The sequence below is a fragment of the Diplotaxodon limnothrissa genome, linkage group LG11, assembly GCF_057381915.1.
Source record: "Diplotaxodon limnothrissa isolate DT_005_m linkage group LG11, D_limnothrissa_male_GT1.1, whole genome shotgun sequence".
In the NCBI taxonomy this organism is placed as follows: Eukaryota; Metazoa; Chordata; class Actinopteri; order Cichliformes; family Cichlidae; genus Diplotaxodon; species Diplotaxodon limnothrissa.
Window position 1 is genome coordinate 32,977,339 of NC_140606.1, and position 15,953 is coordinate 32,993,291.

At 38.7% G+C, this 15,953-nt stretch overlaps 3 protein-coding genes across 3 annotated transcripts; 1 reads left to right on the top strand and 2 right to left on the bottom strand.

The window, feature by feature from the left end:
• Positions 1 to 767: 767 nt before the first annotated feature.
• scnm1 (sodium channel modifier 1) lies at positions 768 to 4,783 on the bottom strand. The gene is made up of 8 exons (XM_085365859.1): positions 4,656 to 4,783; positions 4,408 to 4,478; positions 4,228 to 4,316; positions 2,770 to 2,864; positions 2,333 to 2,433; positions 2,118 to 2,242; positions 1,911 to 2,031; positions 768 to 1,776 (listed from the first exon to the last, which is right to left on the bottom strand). Exons 1-8 carry the CDS (start codon positions 4,704 to 4,706, stop codon positions 1,665 to 1,667), a joined length of 765 nt encoding a protein of 254 aa, XP_085221985.1. The 5' UTR covers positions 4,707 to 4,783; the 3' UTR covers positions 768 to 1,664.
• Positions 4,784 to 5,067: 284 nt separating this feature from the next.
• Positions 5,068 to 7,617, top strand: lysmd1 (LysM, putative peptidoglycan-binding, domain containing 1). The gene is made up of 3 exons (XM_085365860.1): positions 5,068 to 5,644; positions 6,072 to 6,370; positions 7,025 to 7,617. Exons 1-3 carry the CDS (start codon positions 5,414 to 5,416, stop codon positions 7,197 to 7,199), a joined length of 705 nt encoding a protein of 234 aa, XP_085221986.1. The 5' UTR covers positions 5,068 to 5,413; the 3' UTR covers positions 7,200 to 7,617.
• A 789-nt stretch (positions 7,618 to 8,406) lies between these two features.
• Positions 8,407 to 14,391, bottom strand: tnfaip8l2b (tumor necrosis factor, alpha-induced protein 8-like 2b). The gene is made up of 3 exons (XM_085365861.1): positions 14,224 to 14,391; positions 9,526 to 9,849; positions 8,407 to 8,886 (listed from the first exon to the last, which is right to left on the bottom strand). The coding sequence occupies exons 2-3, from the start codon at positions 9,841 to 9,843 to the stop codon at positions 8,644 to 8,646; spliced, it is 561 nt and encodes a 186-aa protein (XP_085221987.1). The 5' UTR covers positions 9,844 to 9,849; positions 14,224 to 14,391; the 3' UTR covers positions 8,407 to 8,643.
• Positions 14,392 to 15,953: the final 1,562 nt, after the last annotated feature.

Below are 15,953 nucleotides of genomic sequence, written 5' to 3' on the forward strand. Positions count from 1 at the left end.
AAATCCCTACAAAGACGTTTTAAGACCGTGGTGACGCTCTTAACTCCAAACTAATGAAGTGAGTGAGCTTCTGAAACATATTAGCCATGTCATCAGAAACTAACCCATGTTAAGTCCCTTTGCCCCCTTCCACTGACCCTGATGTTATCCAATTTATACCAACTGTGCTGAGAGGAGCTTTAAACGAACGCACAGATTAGCACCAATACAGCCAATCTGCTGCTGATTTATAGGAAAGCTGGCTGAGAATTGATCGTATCAGACAGAGCTCACTGAACTCAAATGGAAAGGACACGATGAACAAGAAAAGGGTAATGAAAATAGTCACAATAATTATAAAGGTCAGAAGTTCAGCTGAAAATTGTTGCCCGAGCTTTTAAACCTGCTTCTTTCATTCTAGAGGAGCCATGAAAAAGATGTAAGGCTAATGTCACTGAGGATGGCACAGTTTATCCAGTCTTTCCAGACTTCTAAGATGTTTCATGTTCAGGCGGGATGTTTTGGCAAAAGAACATCCTGGTGATCAAGAATGAGAATGATTTTCTTATAAAACTAATTTCATTTAATGAACACAAACCCCCAACTACATCACAATAACAAGTTTTAAAAAACAGAGCTATCACATATGTTGGGACAATGTTTTGTGAGTGATCCACCACAAAAGAAGAAAGTTGTTCAACAGTCCAGGATGACTTTTTCAGTCTTAATCTTTATGTCTTTAAAGCTAAGGCAGATGTTTTAATGTATAAATTCTATACAGATTTTAAAAATGTTCTGAATTTCTGCCAGATAATCAGGCAAATGCCAATTTGAGTATTTTCCAACTTCTTAATAACATGAAGAGTTTGGTCAGTCGTATTGAATATGAATATTTCCAAAATCACCTTTCCCAGAATTCTGATGTTACCTTAATCTGCTTGTGCAAGTAGGGAATCAAACATGCAGCAGACAAAAGAGCCAAATCTTAACACATCTTTGGGACAAACTTGCTCTTCCCGCATGAAGAAGCACAACCTGTCGGGGGGGAGGGTCACAAGCAGAGGTCACATTACACAAATCTTTTCAACAGATTGGAGGAGCGGTGTTGGATTTTAATGTAACAAAAAATATTCACAGAACATTTTAAGGAAAAGTGCCGGTAACTGAGTGGTTTGTCTCTGTCACAGGTGTAAACGATTTCAGACTCTTCCATTCAGGACTCTTTATGGGTGTAGAGGGATTTCCTCCCTGATAAGTAAGCTGTTAGAGAATATAAGTACTCAAATTCAGAGACCATTGGTTAATTCTTGTCACTTTCCTGCAACTCAATGCTTTTCAGGGTGGACTATGATAAGCCAACAAAGGTTCAGCCTTAAGCATAAAATATAACTGGATATGAAAAGTTGTCACTTGAATAAAGACTGACTCTGTAGCAACCTCTATTGATCACATCCTGGATGGAAGAAATAGTTCGACGCTGAACACTCAGTAGCTTTAAAAAACAAACAAACAAACAAAAAAACAACAAAAAAAACAAAAACAAAACATAAAAAGGCTGATGAACAGAATAAATCTGTTAAATTTTTGTTTTCACATTGAGCTGTCTGTTTTATGCAGCACTGTGCCTCGTGAACGTACCACTGTGGTACAGGTTTTATCTGTGTGTCCACACCATTCTGGTGCTCTCATTTATTTGCAGGCGCTGGGGCAAGCGTGAGCGGCTCTTCCTCATCTGAATCAAACTCGACATTCTCGTCTTTAACCCACTTGCCGCTGTGGTCTTGCAGCCACCCGTCACTATGATAAAACAACAACAACAAAAAAAATAGATGAAATGCACTGAAAATCTAATAGTGACCTACATGCAGATGTGATAAAAGTAGTGAAAATGTAGAACATTAGAAAGTGAAAGTCCCACAACATTTAGGCACCTTTTCAGTTTGAGATAGTGCTCCAGCTCCCTCTTCCTCTGAGCAGTAATGGGTTCAGCCTCCTGTCTCTCTGCAGCCTGACATTCGGCAGTATCTTTTGATGGATGTGGCTCGTTATTGGCTACAAAAGGAGTTGAAGCAAAATCATGACCGAGGTTTGCTCAAAATAAAAGCTGACAATAAAACATTTTCTCTAGCAGATCTTACCTGTTGAACAGACAGTAGAGTTGCTTTGTGACGTGTTCACTGAAATGCCAGACTCCCAGCATGCAGATGTCATGTTGTCACTGGGGTTTGAGCTGGTGCTTGCTGTCACTTTTTCAGATTTTGTACTTAAAAAGAATGACAAATAATTGAAATTGTGTTTTTTATTGTATGGCTTTAAATACAGACAACAACTCTCATACCAAGTAATCACTCACCTGGTTTTTCTATGGCAGCTGTTATATGGTACCGTTTTCAGCAAAGCATGATGGGTGAGCTTCCGTGTTTGTGCTAGTAATGGGGCTGAACTGGAGGGCTCCTGAAATCACAACAAGAGTAGCTCATATTTTCCACCATTACACAACTACACTGAATTGTTTAGTAAGGTGTAATTTGTTAGGGTCATATGGTAGTCACACGGGCACCACATAAGTAATTTAACAGGAGACAGCATGGAATAACAATGTCATGCAGTAATGAAAGATTACATCTGTCGAGCTTGTGATGTTTTTCCTGTGATGATTCATTGACCGTCTGCTGGCAGAATGACCCAGCTGGTTCTCATCTGTTGTTGCTTTGTTAAACACAGCTTTTTTCTGTTGGCTATGAGAGACTTGTAACCTTGACAGAGAACGCATGATTAACAGTTACTGACCTGCCTTTTTTCTTCAGCCTGGACATAGTTTTCATGTTGCCGTTTTGTTATTTCAGTCTTCAGCCGTGCTTTCTTGCCATAAAATGCTTTTAGCCCTGAGTAGAACACACAACAAACAATTGGGTTTACTAAAAAGTCAATGTAAAATGAACCAAACCTGAAAAAAAAAAAAGTCATACTCGTTTCCCTTTGAAGTACAGCAAGTTTGGTAGATATCATGAAGACGTGCAAAACTTTACCTTCATACTGTAGAAATTAAACTCGTATCGAAATGTAGGTAAAAACAACATTTTTTATATGCTGTAATTTATCTAACATACATGTTATACGGTGATACCCTTATTCAAAATACACTTTCCGGCATTTTTTCATCAGAAAATAAAGAAAACCTCCAGGGTACACATGCTTGTCTTTGACTGTTTGTGTAAGAGACAACAGACAGAGTTTTGCTTTTCCGAATGAGAAAAGTTGGATATTTAAAAAAAAAAAAAAAAAAATGAGGTGAAGAAAAATTAGATAGTTGTACAAGACTCTGATACTTAAAGAGTACAATTTGTTTGACAGCCATTTAAAGTGATGGAAAAACTAACATAAATTCAAAAGCATGGAATTTTTACTTATCCCTATGTACTTGTAAATATACAGTTTTAGCGTAAAAAAGTGCGACAATGTATAATTGTTTGGGTTTTTAATTCTTCCAAATAATGAGGGGATATCAAATCCAGATAATTTGAAAAGAAAAACTACTCTCTGTGACGCAGCATTAGAAAAGACACACAAAAACAGCTTACCAATGACGCAATCCAAAAACTACTGAACTTTCCAATATTTCAACTCTTTGTTATCTTGATTATCTACAAATCCAATACAAAATTTCCCCCTGGCTGCTGCTTTTGAGTTTTATTGAGTGTATTCATTTACTCTGTTGGGTTCTCAACTGCTGCATCAAATTACAATACAGGTCTTGTTTTGACTGTTGTTTTGCCTGATGACTACATTGGCATTTTACTGAGGACACAACTACTGACCAGCACATCTCTTTCTTTGATCCTCAGTTAGTTATGTAGCTTCTCCCTCTCACAAGTAGCTTTTCAGTCTTCAGTGTTGTATTTTATTTTTGAGCAGATTGTATTAAATATGCATAGTTTATGTATCTGTATTCCTCTGATTTTGTGTAGCATATGTAGCAAGGATGGCATATTAACCTGCACTTCACAGCACCTCAGATGATAGCACGACCTCATACAAGTGCCCCTCCTGCAGCATTGACTTTGAAATGCAGAGCCATTTAAAATATGGGGCACTGTCTCAATTAATAGGGCGAAAGACAAGGGATAGAAATGCTGTGCAGATGGTTAACCCTTGATACAGTGCTTCTTAATAAGACTGGGAGCGAAACTTCAGGTCCCCTGGGTCCCCAAATTGCTTTAAATAACTTTACAGGTTCAAGGTGCTCACCGTCTAGATGCCTCTTTCCTTTTCTGTGGACTGCCAACATGTCGACTGTATCAAACACAGGACGGTAGGAACACACAAGGCAAGTGTACCTATAAGATAAGGGGATAAATTACATTTAATGCCATTAGCTACACAAGTTTTTCTTTCCCAAACATATCAATGTTTTGAAGTTCACTTCACCTTCCGTTTTTCATAAGAGCAGCCTCATCTTCTGGAATAAAATTAGACAAAAGGTCTGCCACACGACGTTTCTGTAAAACGAAGTGAATAACGTTAGATAGTATGTAAGTATTACTACTTATTTTATTCTCCAAAGAAATAACTACAATATGTTGTTAGCTTAAAGATGCTAACACTAGCCGCATGTGTGCTCTTAGCTGAAGTCTCTGTTATTAAGCCAACATAAAATGCTGCAAATTGATCCATACCTTAAGGAGATTCAGCTGGCTTTTATCATCACCTTCTCTTTTAAAAGACATAACTGTTATGATCGATAATCTAAAAACTAATCTGAATAGCAGCGTATAGCTTCTTGGCTATAATATATAAGCTAATAGCAATGCTGCATTCATGGACAAACGGAAGATGGGAAATATAGACAACTCCCCCCCCCCTCCTATGTGCTCAGCTTTGAGGTGGATAATTGTTCCGGCTATCGGAACTACAACGATATCTGCTTGTTTTTATAACATAAAGTCCGCATAGTCATTTGAAAGCTCGATTTGTGGCTATAGTTCATATTTACTAAATTTGCGGAAAAAAACCCCAAACTCTGTCAACTTAATATAAAACGCACAATTTTCCCCTACAGTCTTTAATGCAACACGTTGTGGCGAATCATCGGACTAGTCAGTGAACACGGCAGCCATGGCAACATATGGTTGTAGACAGCTGACTGCAAGAGTTTTGAAAACAAGTTTTTCAGCGACTTTTAGGTGTGTATTTGACAGATAAGGTACGTTATATTTGTAATCCAAGAAATTTTCTATAGAGTTTAAACGGCTGTCATTTGGAGAAAATATTGAACGCTTGGAAAAATAACGCGCGACGACATTAATTAAGTTGATAGCCTTAGCTAGCAGGCTAACTAAGCTGCTAGTTTGATAGTTATGGGCTAAAGCGGAAGCCATTATTGTAAAGATGTTATCAGCAGTGAAGTTCGCTGGTAAGCGCATTTTAGGCCCACATGGTTGTTTACCACCACACGAAAAAAGAACAATATAAGTGTTTTACGACAATGTCAGGGGAGCGAGCTCCACTACCAGCCGGAGGGGACGACCTACTCCAAGGGAACCGCACAAGATCTTACGGCAGTTTGATCCGATCTCCGCTGTCCCCGGTGCACCAGAGACGCATTGAACATATAATTCAGCCGGGAGAGACACTGCAAGGCCTGGCGCTGAAGTATGGAGTGTCTGTGAGTATGACTGTGTTGATTTGACTCTGAGACTGAATTAGTTCAAGTATTCATTTTTTGCGCCTTTAACAGTTCATATTAAGCTTATATTGAAATTTACTTGTTGCGATATGATGTCTTCTAACTGAATACTTGATTTGCCAATACTGAAATGTAAATGTGGGTGAATATTCACTTTTCTTATAGTCGTTGTTTTATTTTCATATTTATTGAGGTAGGTTATCTCAGTGGTTCAACAAAACGTTCAACTACATAATTAAGTTGTTTATTCAGCTGTTAGGGCATACTATGAAAAAGTGTTTGCCTTAAAATGGCATGTATTTATTTGGTTTCCTGTCTGCCTACTGATCTCGGTAAAAGTGAGACTTGATTTAGCCAAGTCTAATACTAATTAACAAAAGGTTCACAAGGACATCTTCTCTTTCAGATGGAGCAAATCAAAAGAGCAAACAGGCTTTACACCAATGACTCAATATTCCTGAAGAAGTCTTTGACAATCCCTGTGATATCAGACCTGGATGACTGCAGTAATGGGTTGGATGTGGCGGAGGAGGATGGCAGTGGTAACTCTGCTTCACTTCACAATGGACACATAGGGAGTTCCTCTGAGAAAAAGCAAGAAGACAGAAAAGATCTCACTCCAGGGGATTTTTTGAAAAGGTTGGATGACTTGATAAGCCAGTCCAAGCAGGCTGCAGTCAAAGGATGCCAGGAAGCAGAGAAAAGGTATAACTGTGCCTGTCGCTGGTTGCTCTTTTCTTTGCACAGTTGTTGTCCAGTCAGGGTCATTTGTAGCATTACAGAGACTTACTCTCTTCGTATTTAAGTCACTAATAGTTAGATCAGTTGGTCCTGCTTATGCATATGTTTTTAGTCATAATCCCTGGGCCATTATACTCATGCCATTCGTATTCCTAAACACAGTTCAGTGGAAATATTATGTTACTCAGATTAACATTTTTTCCTCCAGGTTAATATTGGAACATATTACTGCATGAGAAATGGTCAGTGGCAGTGTAATTTGCAAATATTGTACCTTCACTGATGTGTAAGTAATGTTGAGGTCATGGTCAAATATAATGCATTTTGATGCTAAGCATAGATATGCATGGATAGTATCTGATAGTCAGATTAGCCTAGATTGTCATGTCAAGTATAGTCATCCACCTTTCTGGCCTTCTTAATATTTCATCAGCCACTCACAATGTGGCTGTTCAAAAGATTCCCAATGCTTAATAGCTGCTTTAAATGCAGTTTCTAATGGCCTGGTGATAGTACCAGTGCAACAGCGATATTTTTTTTAAGAATACCAATCAATTTAGCCTAAAGTCAGTACACTCTGAACGACTTGCTCTGTTATATATTTATTTTATTTGCCAGGTTTGCTGCACTAGAAGCAACTTGCAACAACAGGACATCAGATTGCCGGCCGCTTACGAGGTCACAGAGTGTCATTTCATCTTCCAGGATGGCAGTACAGGGGACAGTACCGCTCACTGTCACCAAACTGACCAGGAAACTGAGAGACAAGGAAGATGAGATCTTTGAACTGTGACATGTCTGTCACTCAGAACATTAATGGAGCTTTCCCAGGGAGCCGTGATGCGCTGTTTGATCTCCAGAATAATGGAGCGTTACGGATAAAGGAATGAAAAGGAATCCCCGGTGATCCCGCTGCTGCTTAAAGTATAAAAGTGTTTTCACACTTCCATTTAAAAATTTATATTGCACAATTGTAGACTTGTTATTTATTTGGTGAGACATGCTGTAGGTTGTGAAAAGCTTCATATGACTATTCACATCTGGGAAGTTGGAAACTTGAAATTTGAAGAATTAAAAATCAATCATATTTATAGTCAGATGATCATATGGTCAACACAAAAAGGGTTTGTGTGTAACTGCCTCATATTTTCAGACTTGTAACGTTAGGAAATGGAATCTAAAACACAAGTCGTGTTTACTGTAATAATGATGATGACAATGAACTGGTTAGAATGATGGTTTTTCTATTAATGCTGAAAATGCAAGAAAAAATGTTGTAGGCTTTAGAATATTTGATAGCAATGATTGTATTGTTAAGGTTATATTTCTAATGTCTTTTCAATTTTGTATTGTTTGTTTTAAAATACATATTTTTATCCCATGTTAAATGACATTTGTTCACATTACTGCTAACAAATATTTCTTTTAGTATAACACGTAGATTTAGCTGTTTTGGGAGATTTAATGTCCAATTGGAGTTGATTTTTATCTGTTTTAACTGCCATATAAGACCAACGAATAGTCAGTAGGCCAATGAATTTAAACATTTTTTAAGCCCTACTGCGATCCAAAAATCATGAATTATAGATTGGATGTCCAAGCAGTCATGAGTAAAGAGTCTGTCTTTTTGTTGAGCTAAACATGTTTTTAAAATACAGTCATGGTCGCAGTAATTGTGCACTCTGGGGTCATTATCTTTATTTTTGGCTTGATTGTTGTCTGGACACCTCAGTAAATACAGTTTGTTGCTGCAGAAGCATCATCTTAACCACCAGATGGCAGTGCTGTACTATAGTGGTATTGTTCCCAGGCCTAACTTGCTTATGCATCGGTCCACCTGATTCATATCAGTGATTATAATGCATAATATCAGTAGTTCTGAATAATACAGTTCAAAGTCACAAATATTAGATGATACTTTGTGTCCTAGTAAAATAATCAATGCAGAATATATCTGTTTAATTTCAAGTTTGTTTTCTCTGGACACTGTCTGAATAGAAGATTAGCATCACTTACATAATATATATTTATGGCCCCAAAATATCAAAAACTTGAATGACTCCACAAAGCTTTTTTTGTATCCCTCATGTTCTTTGAGAACTATGGGAAAGCAGGTTGGTTCTCAAATGACTTGTTTTATGTTGCCAGTCCTCAGTAACAGAAAAACAAGCAGTTCGGAGTCCTAGTTGAGTCTGTCTGTTGATCTCCCAGTGTCTGTTTGAAATTTAGTTCTGATGTCATATTGTCCCATCCTCCACTAGTTTATTCAGTCCTTTACAGATCTTGGTGAGGTTGGGTCTGAAGGGCCCATCAGGGTTGTACAGTTGGGTCAGGAGCTGTGGGTCGGAGTAATGGTTGAAGACATGGTTGATGCGACCATGAGATTTAGTGGTGAGGTGGGTGTTGACCAGTTTCAGCAGCAGATCCCTGCAGCTGGTCAGGATGTCTGCCATCACTGTTTTTTCAAAGGTAAAGTCCACCTGCGTCAGACAAGACATGCATTCATGTTACGTATTTCATACAAGTCAAATTGTATAATATCTTAATGTGAAGTAGCAGGATATGATGTATGAATATTCTACCAGGTTTAAAGACTTCTTAGAGATTGCATATTTTTGTTATTTTGCATCATTAATCTTCCTGCATATTCAGTTTTAATCCCAATACAGAAGTTTCAATATCAACGTATTGTTCTCTCACATTACCAAAGCAGAGAAACAAGCACTTGATTATGTGGAACTGAAATAAAACAAGCGACCCTTTAAAGCAACGTCTGAGCCACGCGTTGATGCATAAGAGAATCCTATTCAACAGTGAATTAACCTGGACGTTTTGATGCCATGTGATTAATATATTTATTTATCTGTTTTAATTGGAAATATTAACACAACTGCAAATTGCATTTATTGTGGAAAAATTAAGGTCAGAAACCTCTTGAAGTTGCCTGATTTTCCAGCCTTGAAGTTCATGCTGCGCACAAAACATTTTCCCCATTTGAGAGTAATTGGCATTCTTTTGCAATTGGAGCTAGAAAACAAGTGCATTGGCACAAATTTCTTTCAGGTGATGTATGCTTACTCATACATCATGGATTAAAAAATTAAAGTTGGGAAGTGTACCTCATAGAAACTGATAGCTGTCATTGCTCCCTGGTGGAGCTTCTTCTTAAAGTCTTGGGCCACTGCCAGCTCTTCTGTGCTGAAGCGGTTGTTCCTGAAAAGGACGCCAATCTTGACTGCAATCTTGATGAGGTCTTTGATGACTTTCTGAGCCTCTGATTTATTTCCCAAGTAGTCTCTGGAGACCCGGTACAGTTCATCTAGGATCTCACTGGTGGTGTCATCAATGAACATTTGTACAGAGCTTTTTGTGGCCATGCTGCTGAGGATTTTCTTCTGTGCCTTCATGGCCATGTCCTTGGCATTGAACGCATCCATTGTTGCCTGAATTATGAAGACAATTAATTTAATATTTCATTTTAATGTCTGTCCTGATAAAGTTATTATACAACTATTCAACTGTTTTAATATCCACATAAACATTTTACAGCTCAGTTTGAGCGCAATTAAATTTGTGTATAGACAAAAAAATTTCATAATTATACCTGCAGAAAGAAAGCAGTGAAAAGAAATAAAATATTCATACTTTATGCTCATAAATAGCCCAACAGGATATCATTACACAGTGTGTAGTTCTCTCAGCTATAGAGGCAGAATGTTCAACATTTACAGTTTCAGCTTCCTGTGATTAAACTGATTGGTAACCATTTTCAGTTTGAAAGTTTGAATTTGTCTCTTCAGGCAGATTTCCTGTCACTACCCATACCCATCACAGTAAATCGACAGCAAATCCTGTTGGTAGGCAAGTAAAGACTAGATTGCACAACTTTTTTTGGCTGAATGAATTAGCATGGAAGTGCTAAAGAGGTCCTGTTTAAACCTGAAAGGAGAAGACACACAAGTACACTCTTAAAAGAAAACAGTTTTTCTTTCTGCCCTCGATTTAAAACAGCAGTTCCAGTTGAGTAGTTGGAGAATGATTGCTGACTACAAGGTTTAACTGTTGGAAAGGGAGGAGAAACATGTTTTACAGCAAAGTGGCGAGTCTTCCCTCATTACTTTTTAACTTTCAGATTATCATCCACTGACCCTTCTTACACATCATAAAACTCCATCTTAGTGTCAATATTAGTAACAGTTCAAGCCTTTTATTTGTCATCTTTAAATTAGAAACATACATCGACACAAACACTGAACATGTAGTGTGTTAAATTCTGAAGCAATGCCTTCATCTTATGTTAGTTACAGTGTTTGTTTTGATATCTGACATGTACTTACATTGCCAAAAGGGAAAACTACCATGGAGGAGCCTCCACAGAGGCACTTAATTTTCACTCCTGGGATTCTAACCACACCTAACATCCATCACAGAACCCCCCCCCTCGGGAAGTCATCAGCATGCATACAGCACACTATGACAGAACTACAAAATCCACAGTTTTATCTTTGATTGTCAACACAGTTTGAATTAATTCTTTTTTAATTCCATCTAATTTCCCTCTAATCTCTAACATGGAAGCAAGCAGATATGAAGTGGATCACTCTCAGAGGAAAACTACATTTGAATTTGATTTCTCTGATGTTCTTGTTAGAGTGTTGCAAAGAGTGGGCAAGCAAAATAAGATTTAATTCCCACATCACCAAAAGAACAAAGATTGAAAGTATCACAGCAATAAGACTCTTACAATGGATGAAGCAAACAAGTGTGTTTGTAGAATATTAATGCTAAATAGATAAGCTCTAGCCTTATATCTCCAGTTCCAGAAACACGGCAGCTTAAGCATGAGCCTAAATGCTTAGCTTCTGCTTCATATTAATCCATGTTTTATGAGTAACACAGAATCAACAGATATGCAGTATCTTTAGCAAACATCAGTGCCACCGAGGCAGCTGTGCATTCTCTCCTACTTCCTGTGTCACTTAGTATTGTCACATGTGCAGAATCTCAAAGTCTAAACAGGTCTCCAGTTAATAAGACTGTTTCTGAACCTCTTTCTGAGTCATTTTCTGCACTAAACCTGACTTGTGGCCTGTATGGACAAGTATATGAGGGGTGCAGGGAGGCTGCATAGCTCAAGCATGTCCGCGCCTGCTTTTTTCACATTGCATCAGTGCTAGAACAAGAACAGGAAGTGAGCACCCTGAATCCACACGCTACCTCAATTTTTCTAACTGGGTCTACCTTTGAGTGGAACGTCGAAACAGGATGTAAACACTATTTATTAAGCGCATATTTTCTGTAAGCTGTCAGCTATCAACAACTGTAACTCCTGTGATGCATTTCTTTCCTCCCTGTTTATTGTTATTAGCAACATCATTTAAAATATGATGTTCAAGTCGCCCAGTGCCAGCAATGCACAGTCAGCAGTGTGAGCAAATGACTCCACCATTCACTCATGAATGAAAAAGTGATCGAGTCACATTAACGATCATATCATGCAAATAAGTAGCACTCGCTGTGATTCTCCCCATCACTGTTATGCATCCCACTCCCAGCTCCAAAATTCATTATAAGCAAACAGTCACTTTTATAGCATATCTCTAGTAGGGTTTATTTTACATGCACAACCATTAATTTCAAACAAGTGTCACATTTCTAATAGCTCCCTTTGTTACAAAAGCTTTGGGGTCCCTGTGGGGAATTCAAAAACATTCATAAGATTAATTTCCCTTAACAGTGATAATGAAAGTAGAGCAGTGTGACAGCTATTTCAGTTTCATACTTCAGTCTCATTTATTTGCTAAAAAGACTACTGGGATCGGAAGGATGTGCACTGTGCGCAGTCATCAGCCAGTATTCCACACAGTGAAACTCCCACAGCACGAGACAGGTCGCTGTTTGGCCTTTTGTGCATCAGCATTGTTTATTTTATGCAGCGCTGTCAGGGGGTTGAGGCTGTTTGGGTAACACCGGAACATTTCGATGCTACAGCAGCATATTGCCATAAAACCAGTGTTTTGTAATGGACATCATTCAGTCGATCATGTCGAGGATGCGCTCAATGTTGAGCAGCAATTTTCTGGTACAAATGGATAGAAGAGGGCCTTTGAGCATTTATCAGTTTGTTGTTGACATCCACAGGGAGTGACTCCATTATATGTTCAAGTGTTTGTTTCCCTCCCAAATGCCTGAAACTGCATGCTGTGTGAAATCTAATGCTGGAAGGAAAAGCACAAAAATGCAGAAGTAGAACTATCAGAGCAGAGATGGCCTTAATCAGTTTCAGAGCTGCTGTAACATCCAGGCAGTGCAGAATCTTTAAATGGTAGGTTAATGGACAGTCAAAGAGAGTTGTCCTTATTGGTGGAGTCATCCAGGCAGGCAGGAGAGGTAAATATTTAGCATTCCTCAGATGACTCAAGCATTAAGCCTGAGTGTTTTTGTGTTTGTTCGTGTTTCTACATGTTTTTAGTTGCAAGGATGACAGAGTGTATGGCCAAGCAAAAGTCATTTTCCTGCAGTTTTTGTCTGCAACTTTTTAGCAATAAAAGATTTGTTTGATGTTTCGTGTGTACTTACGTGCTTGCATCTTTGTTTATTCTACTGTTTTTGTGTTATGAAAATAGATCTGCTCGCACGCCCCCTTTGACTGAGCCAATCTAAATATTCTTTGTAATGTTCCTAGAGTGCAGCTGAGCATTATCTATGAAATCCTCACTGTTTCTCATACCAGCCCTGAGATTTCTATACTGGATTGTAGCTTCTGGGACCTAAAGGAATGTATGTTCCCTTTAGTTGCCTTTTTTCATACTGAACACTGAGAATATTCTGGGAACAGCTCAGAGACACGAGTCTGTCATGCCATTTTTAGAAAGGTCATCATTGATTGGCGGTAGTTGCATTAGTACCTGATGATATTCTGGACAACCTGAGACAATAACAGCATAAAAAATAGGAGAAGTTTCTGTGTCCTTACTCAGCAGGTTTTTGTAATAGATCAGTATCTTGCTGAATAAAATGTCACTTCCGTTGTATGTTTTGAACTGTGGGTAATTGTTGTAGTTTGTGATCCTGTTTTTCAATTATATAAATATATAAGTATATAAAGTGTTTTATACAGGTTTCTAAGAATTAATTTTGCTTTATGTTATTGTTATTAACCAAGTAATACTTTTGTTTCAGTAAAGATGACTGCTTTATAGGTTTAGGTTAAACGAGGAAGCGTTTTGAAATCCTCTTAAAGCAGATATTGCAGTTTCTCTTTCAACATTGCACAACTTAGCAGAGTTGTTCAAGCCTGCCACACATCTGTACTGCCTCAAAAGGGAAGCGAAACAGAGCCGTTGGCGCACTGGCGAGGAGTCATTACCAAAGGCCCTCAGCGTTGTATTTGTCCCTTGAATGTGTGCGGCCATGAGAGCTATGTTGCAAGCTTTCACTGTCTTTGGCTTGGGCTTAACATGCTTCAAATCAAAGTAGGCCAAAGAAGAACTAAAGTTCACTGCCTTGAGATCTGAGTTGAGCAACTCTCAGCCTGTGCAAACAAAAAAATGAGAGCTCTACATCTGTGCCTGTCACTGTACTTGTCCCAGCATGACTGTGAGCATACATGCATATCTTCCAACTCGTGTTCAAGATGGGGAAGTGAAGCAAAGTCACACAGTTTCCAGTCATCCCTCTTCTTAGCTAACCTCTGTTGGAAACCCTTAATTAATACTCTTAATTTTTAGGAGATTAAAGAAATGGAGAGACCACAGATATCTAGTCCCAGAGGTTGTTTTTTTTACTGGCATATGAACACAGCAGAAGTTTCTTACCTGTGTGTGCGTGCTGAGTCCCCCTCCCTCCTTGTCTGTGTCAGATGTCTGCCTCTGCTCTGTGTATCAAGTTGACAGCACAGGCTGGTCAATTTAACGGGATCCCTTCATCTTAACTACGAACAGAACCAAAACCTAAAAAGAGCCCTCCTGCAGCGCTTCTGTCAGTGCTTGCCACCCTTTTCTTAAGATAATGTTGAGTTGTACTTCCTTGAGGAACTAAATTGCTGTGACACACCCCTTAGTGTGTGTGTATGTCTCTCTCTCCCTCGCTCTCTCTTCCTCTCTCTCTCTTGCTTTTTCTCTCTCTATACGCTATCATGTGTTTCCCTCTGAAATTCAAATTCAAACTCTTCCAAACCACTGTATTTCTTTCTTAGCCTCGCTCTTCACAATTTGGCACTCTGAATCGGCTTGTCTCTTTCCCTGCTCTTCTCTGTATTGCTGACGCTGTGCCTCTGCTTGTTCTGACTAGTGAAAAACCCAGAAAGAATTTACGAATAATCCAGTGATGCAGCCCATTGAAAGGGGAGAGGCTTAACTCTTTTTTTTACTGCTGTTCACCTTCGCTGGAATGTGGCTCCTGTCAGTTCTGCTGCGCGCCATGTCCCTCCCCGCATGTCTCTTTTTGAAGGTAGAATCAAAACAATGAGTAGCCAGGAGTGTGTCTGACGTACACAAACAGTCAGAGATCACTAACTGTTCTACAGCTTTTTTTTTATGTTTAAAGATTGTGTAGAAACACAGCACCAATGTGATAATTAACAAAGTTAAAGCTTTATATTAGTTCTTTTCTTTAGTTGTTTAATAATGTTGTAGTAAGTTGTCCATTTTAAATTTTTTTTAAATCTTTACACTAACATTTTAATTACAAGCTAACTTAGCGCATTGTCGCTGAAATGTTTCTGTTGTTATCAGATTACAATAAAAACTAAAGTCCAAAAGTGTTGCTCCCCTGAATGAACTATTGTTCAATCAGTGGCCATAAAACTCATAAAGTCTTATCTGAATCGGAGGCATGCAAATACACATAAAGGTCTCAATAAGTCTCAGCAGTTACAGCAAATGTCTGCGATTCAACGATTCATTTAGAATCAGGAAGTGTCCCCTGCCTCTTGAGCTGTGTGTTTATCTATATATATTTTTTTTCTGAATGACAACCAGCTGTGCTGAAAGACTTTTGGCCGAGGCCTGTGCCATTCAAAAAGACATATCCACTAAGCATTTGCAAATGGTAATTGTTGTCAGATGTTGAGGTTACAAGTCGCACTGAGACCCAGCTGGACTAAGAGGAGTGCCTGGACAGGATACAGCCCACCAGTATCCGATCGAGCACACCTGCCTCTTTGTTTTGCCACCTACCCTGCCCTTCTGCAAGAAATTAACATGAGTAAAGTCGTGGTAAACTTTTCTGCAATTGCAGAATGAGGTCTGTCGCCTTGGCAACAGACAGGAAGTAGTGCTTAAGCGGTTTCCTGATGGCTTCCTCTTTATCATGTAATGACATCTCACAAGGAAACATCAGCAGGGAGTACTCAGCTGTATATCTGTGAGTGAGAGTTTACACCCTTGCCTATGTTTGTGCATATGAGTGAGTGTGTTTTTGTGAAGGAACGTGCACGCGGTGAAATTGAGTTCTTAACTCTCTCACCTTCATACTGTACACATCTGACGCATGCTCCTCTTTTGGTCATGAGATAATGTGAGCATCTTAAATTATGCCTGTTATG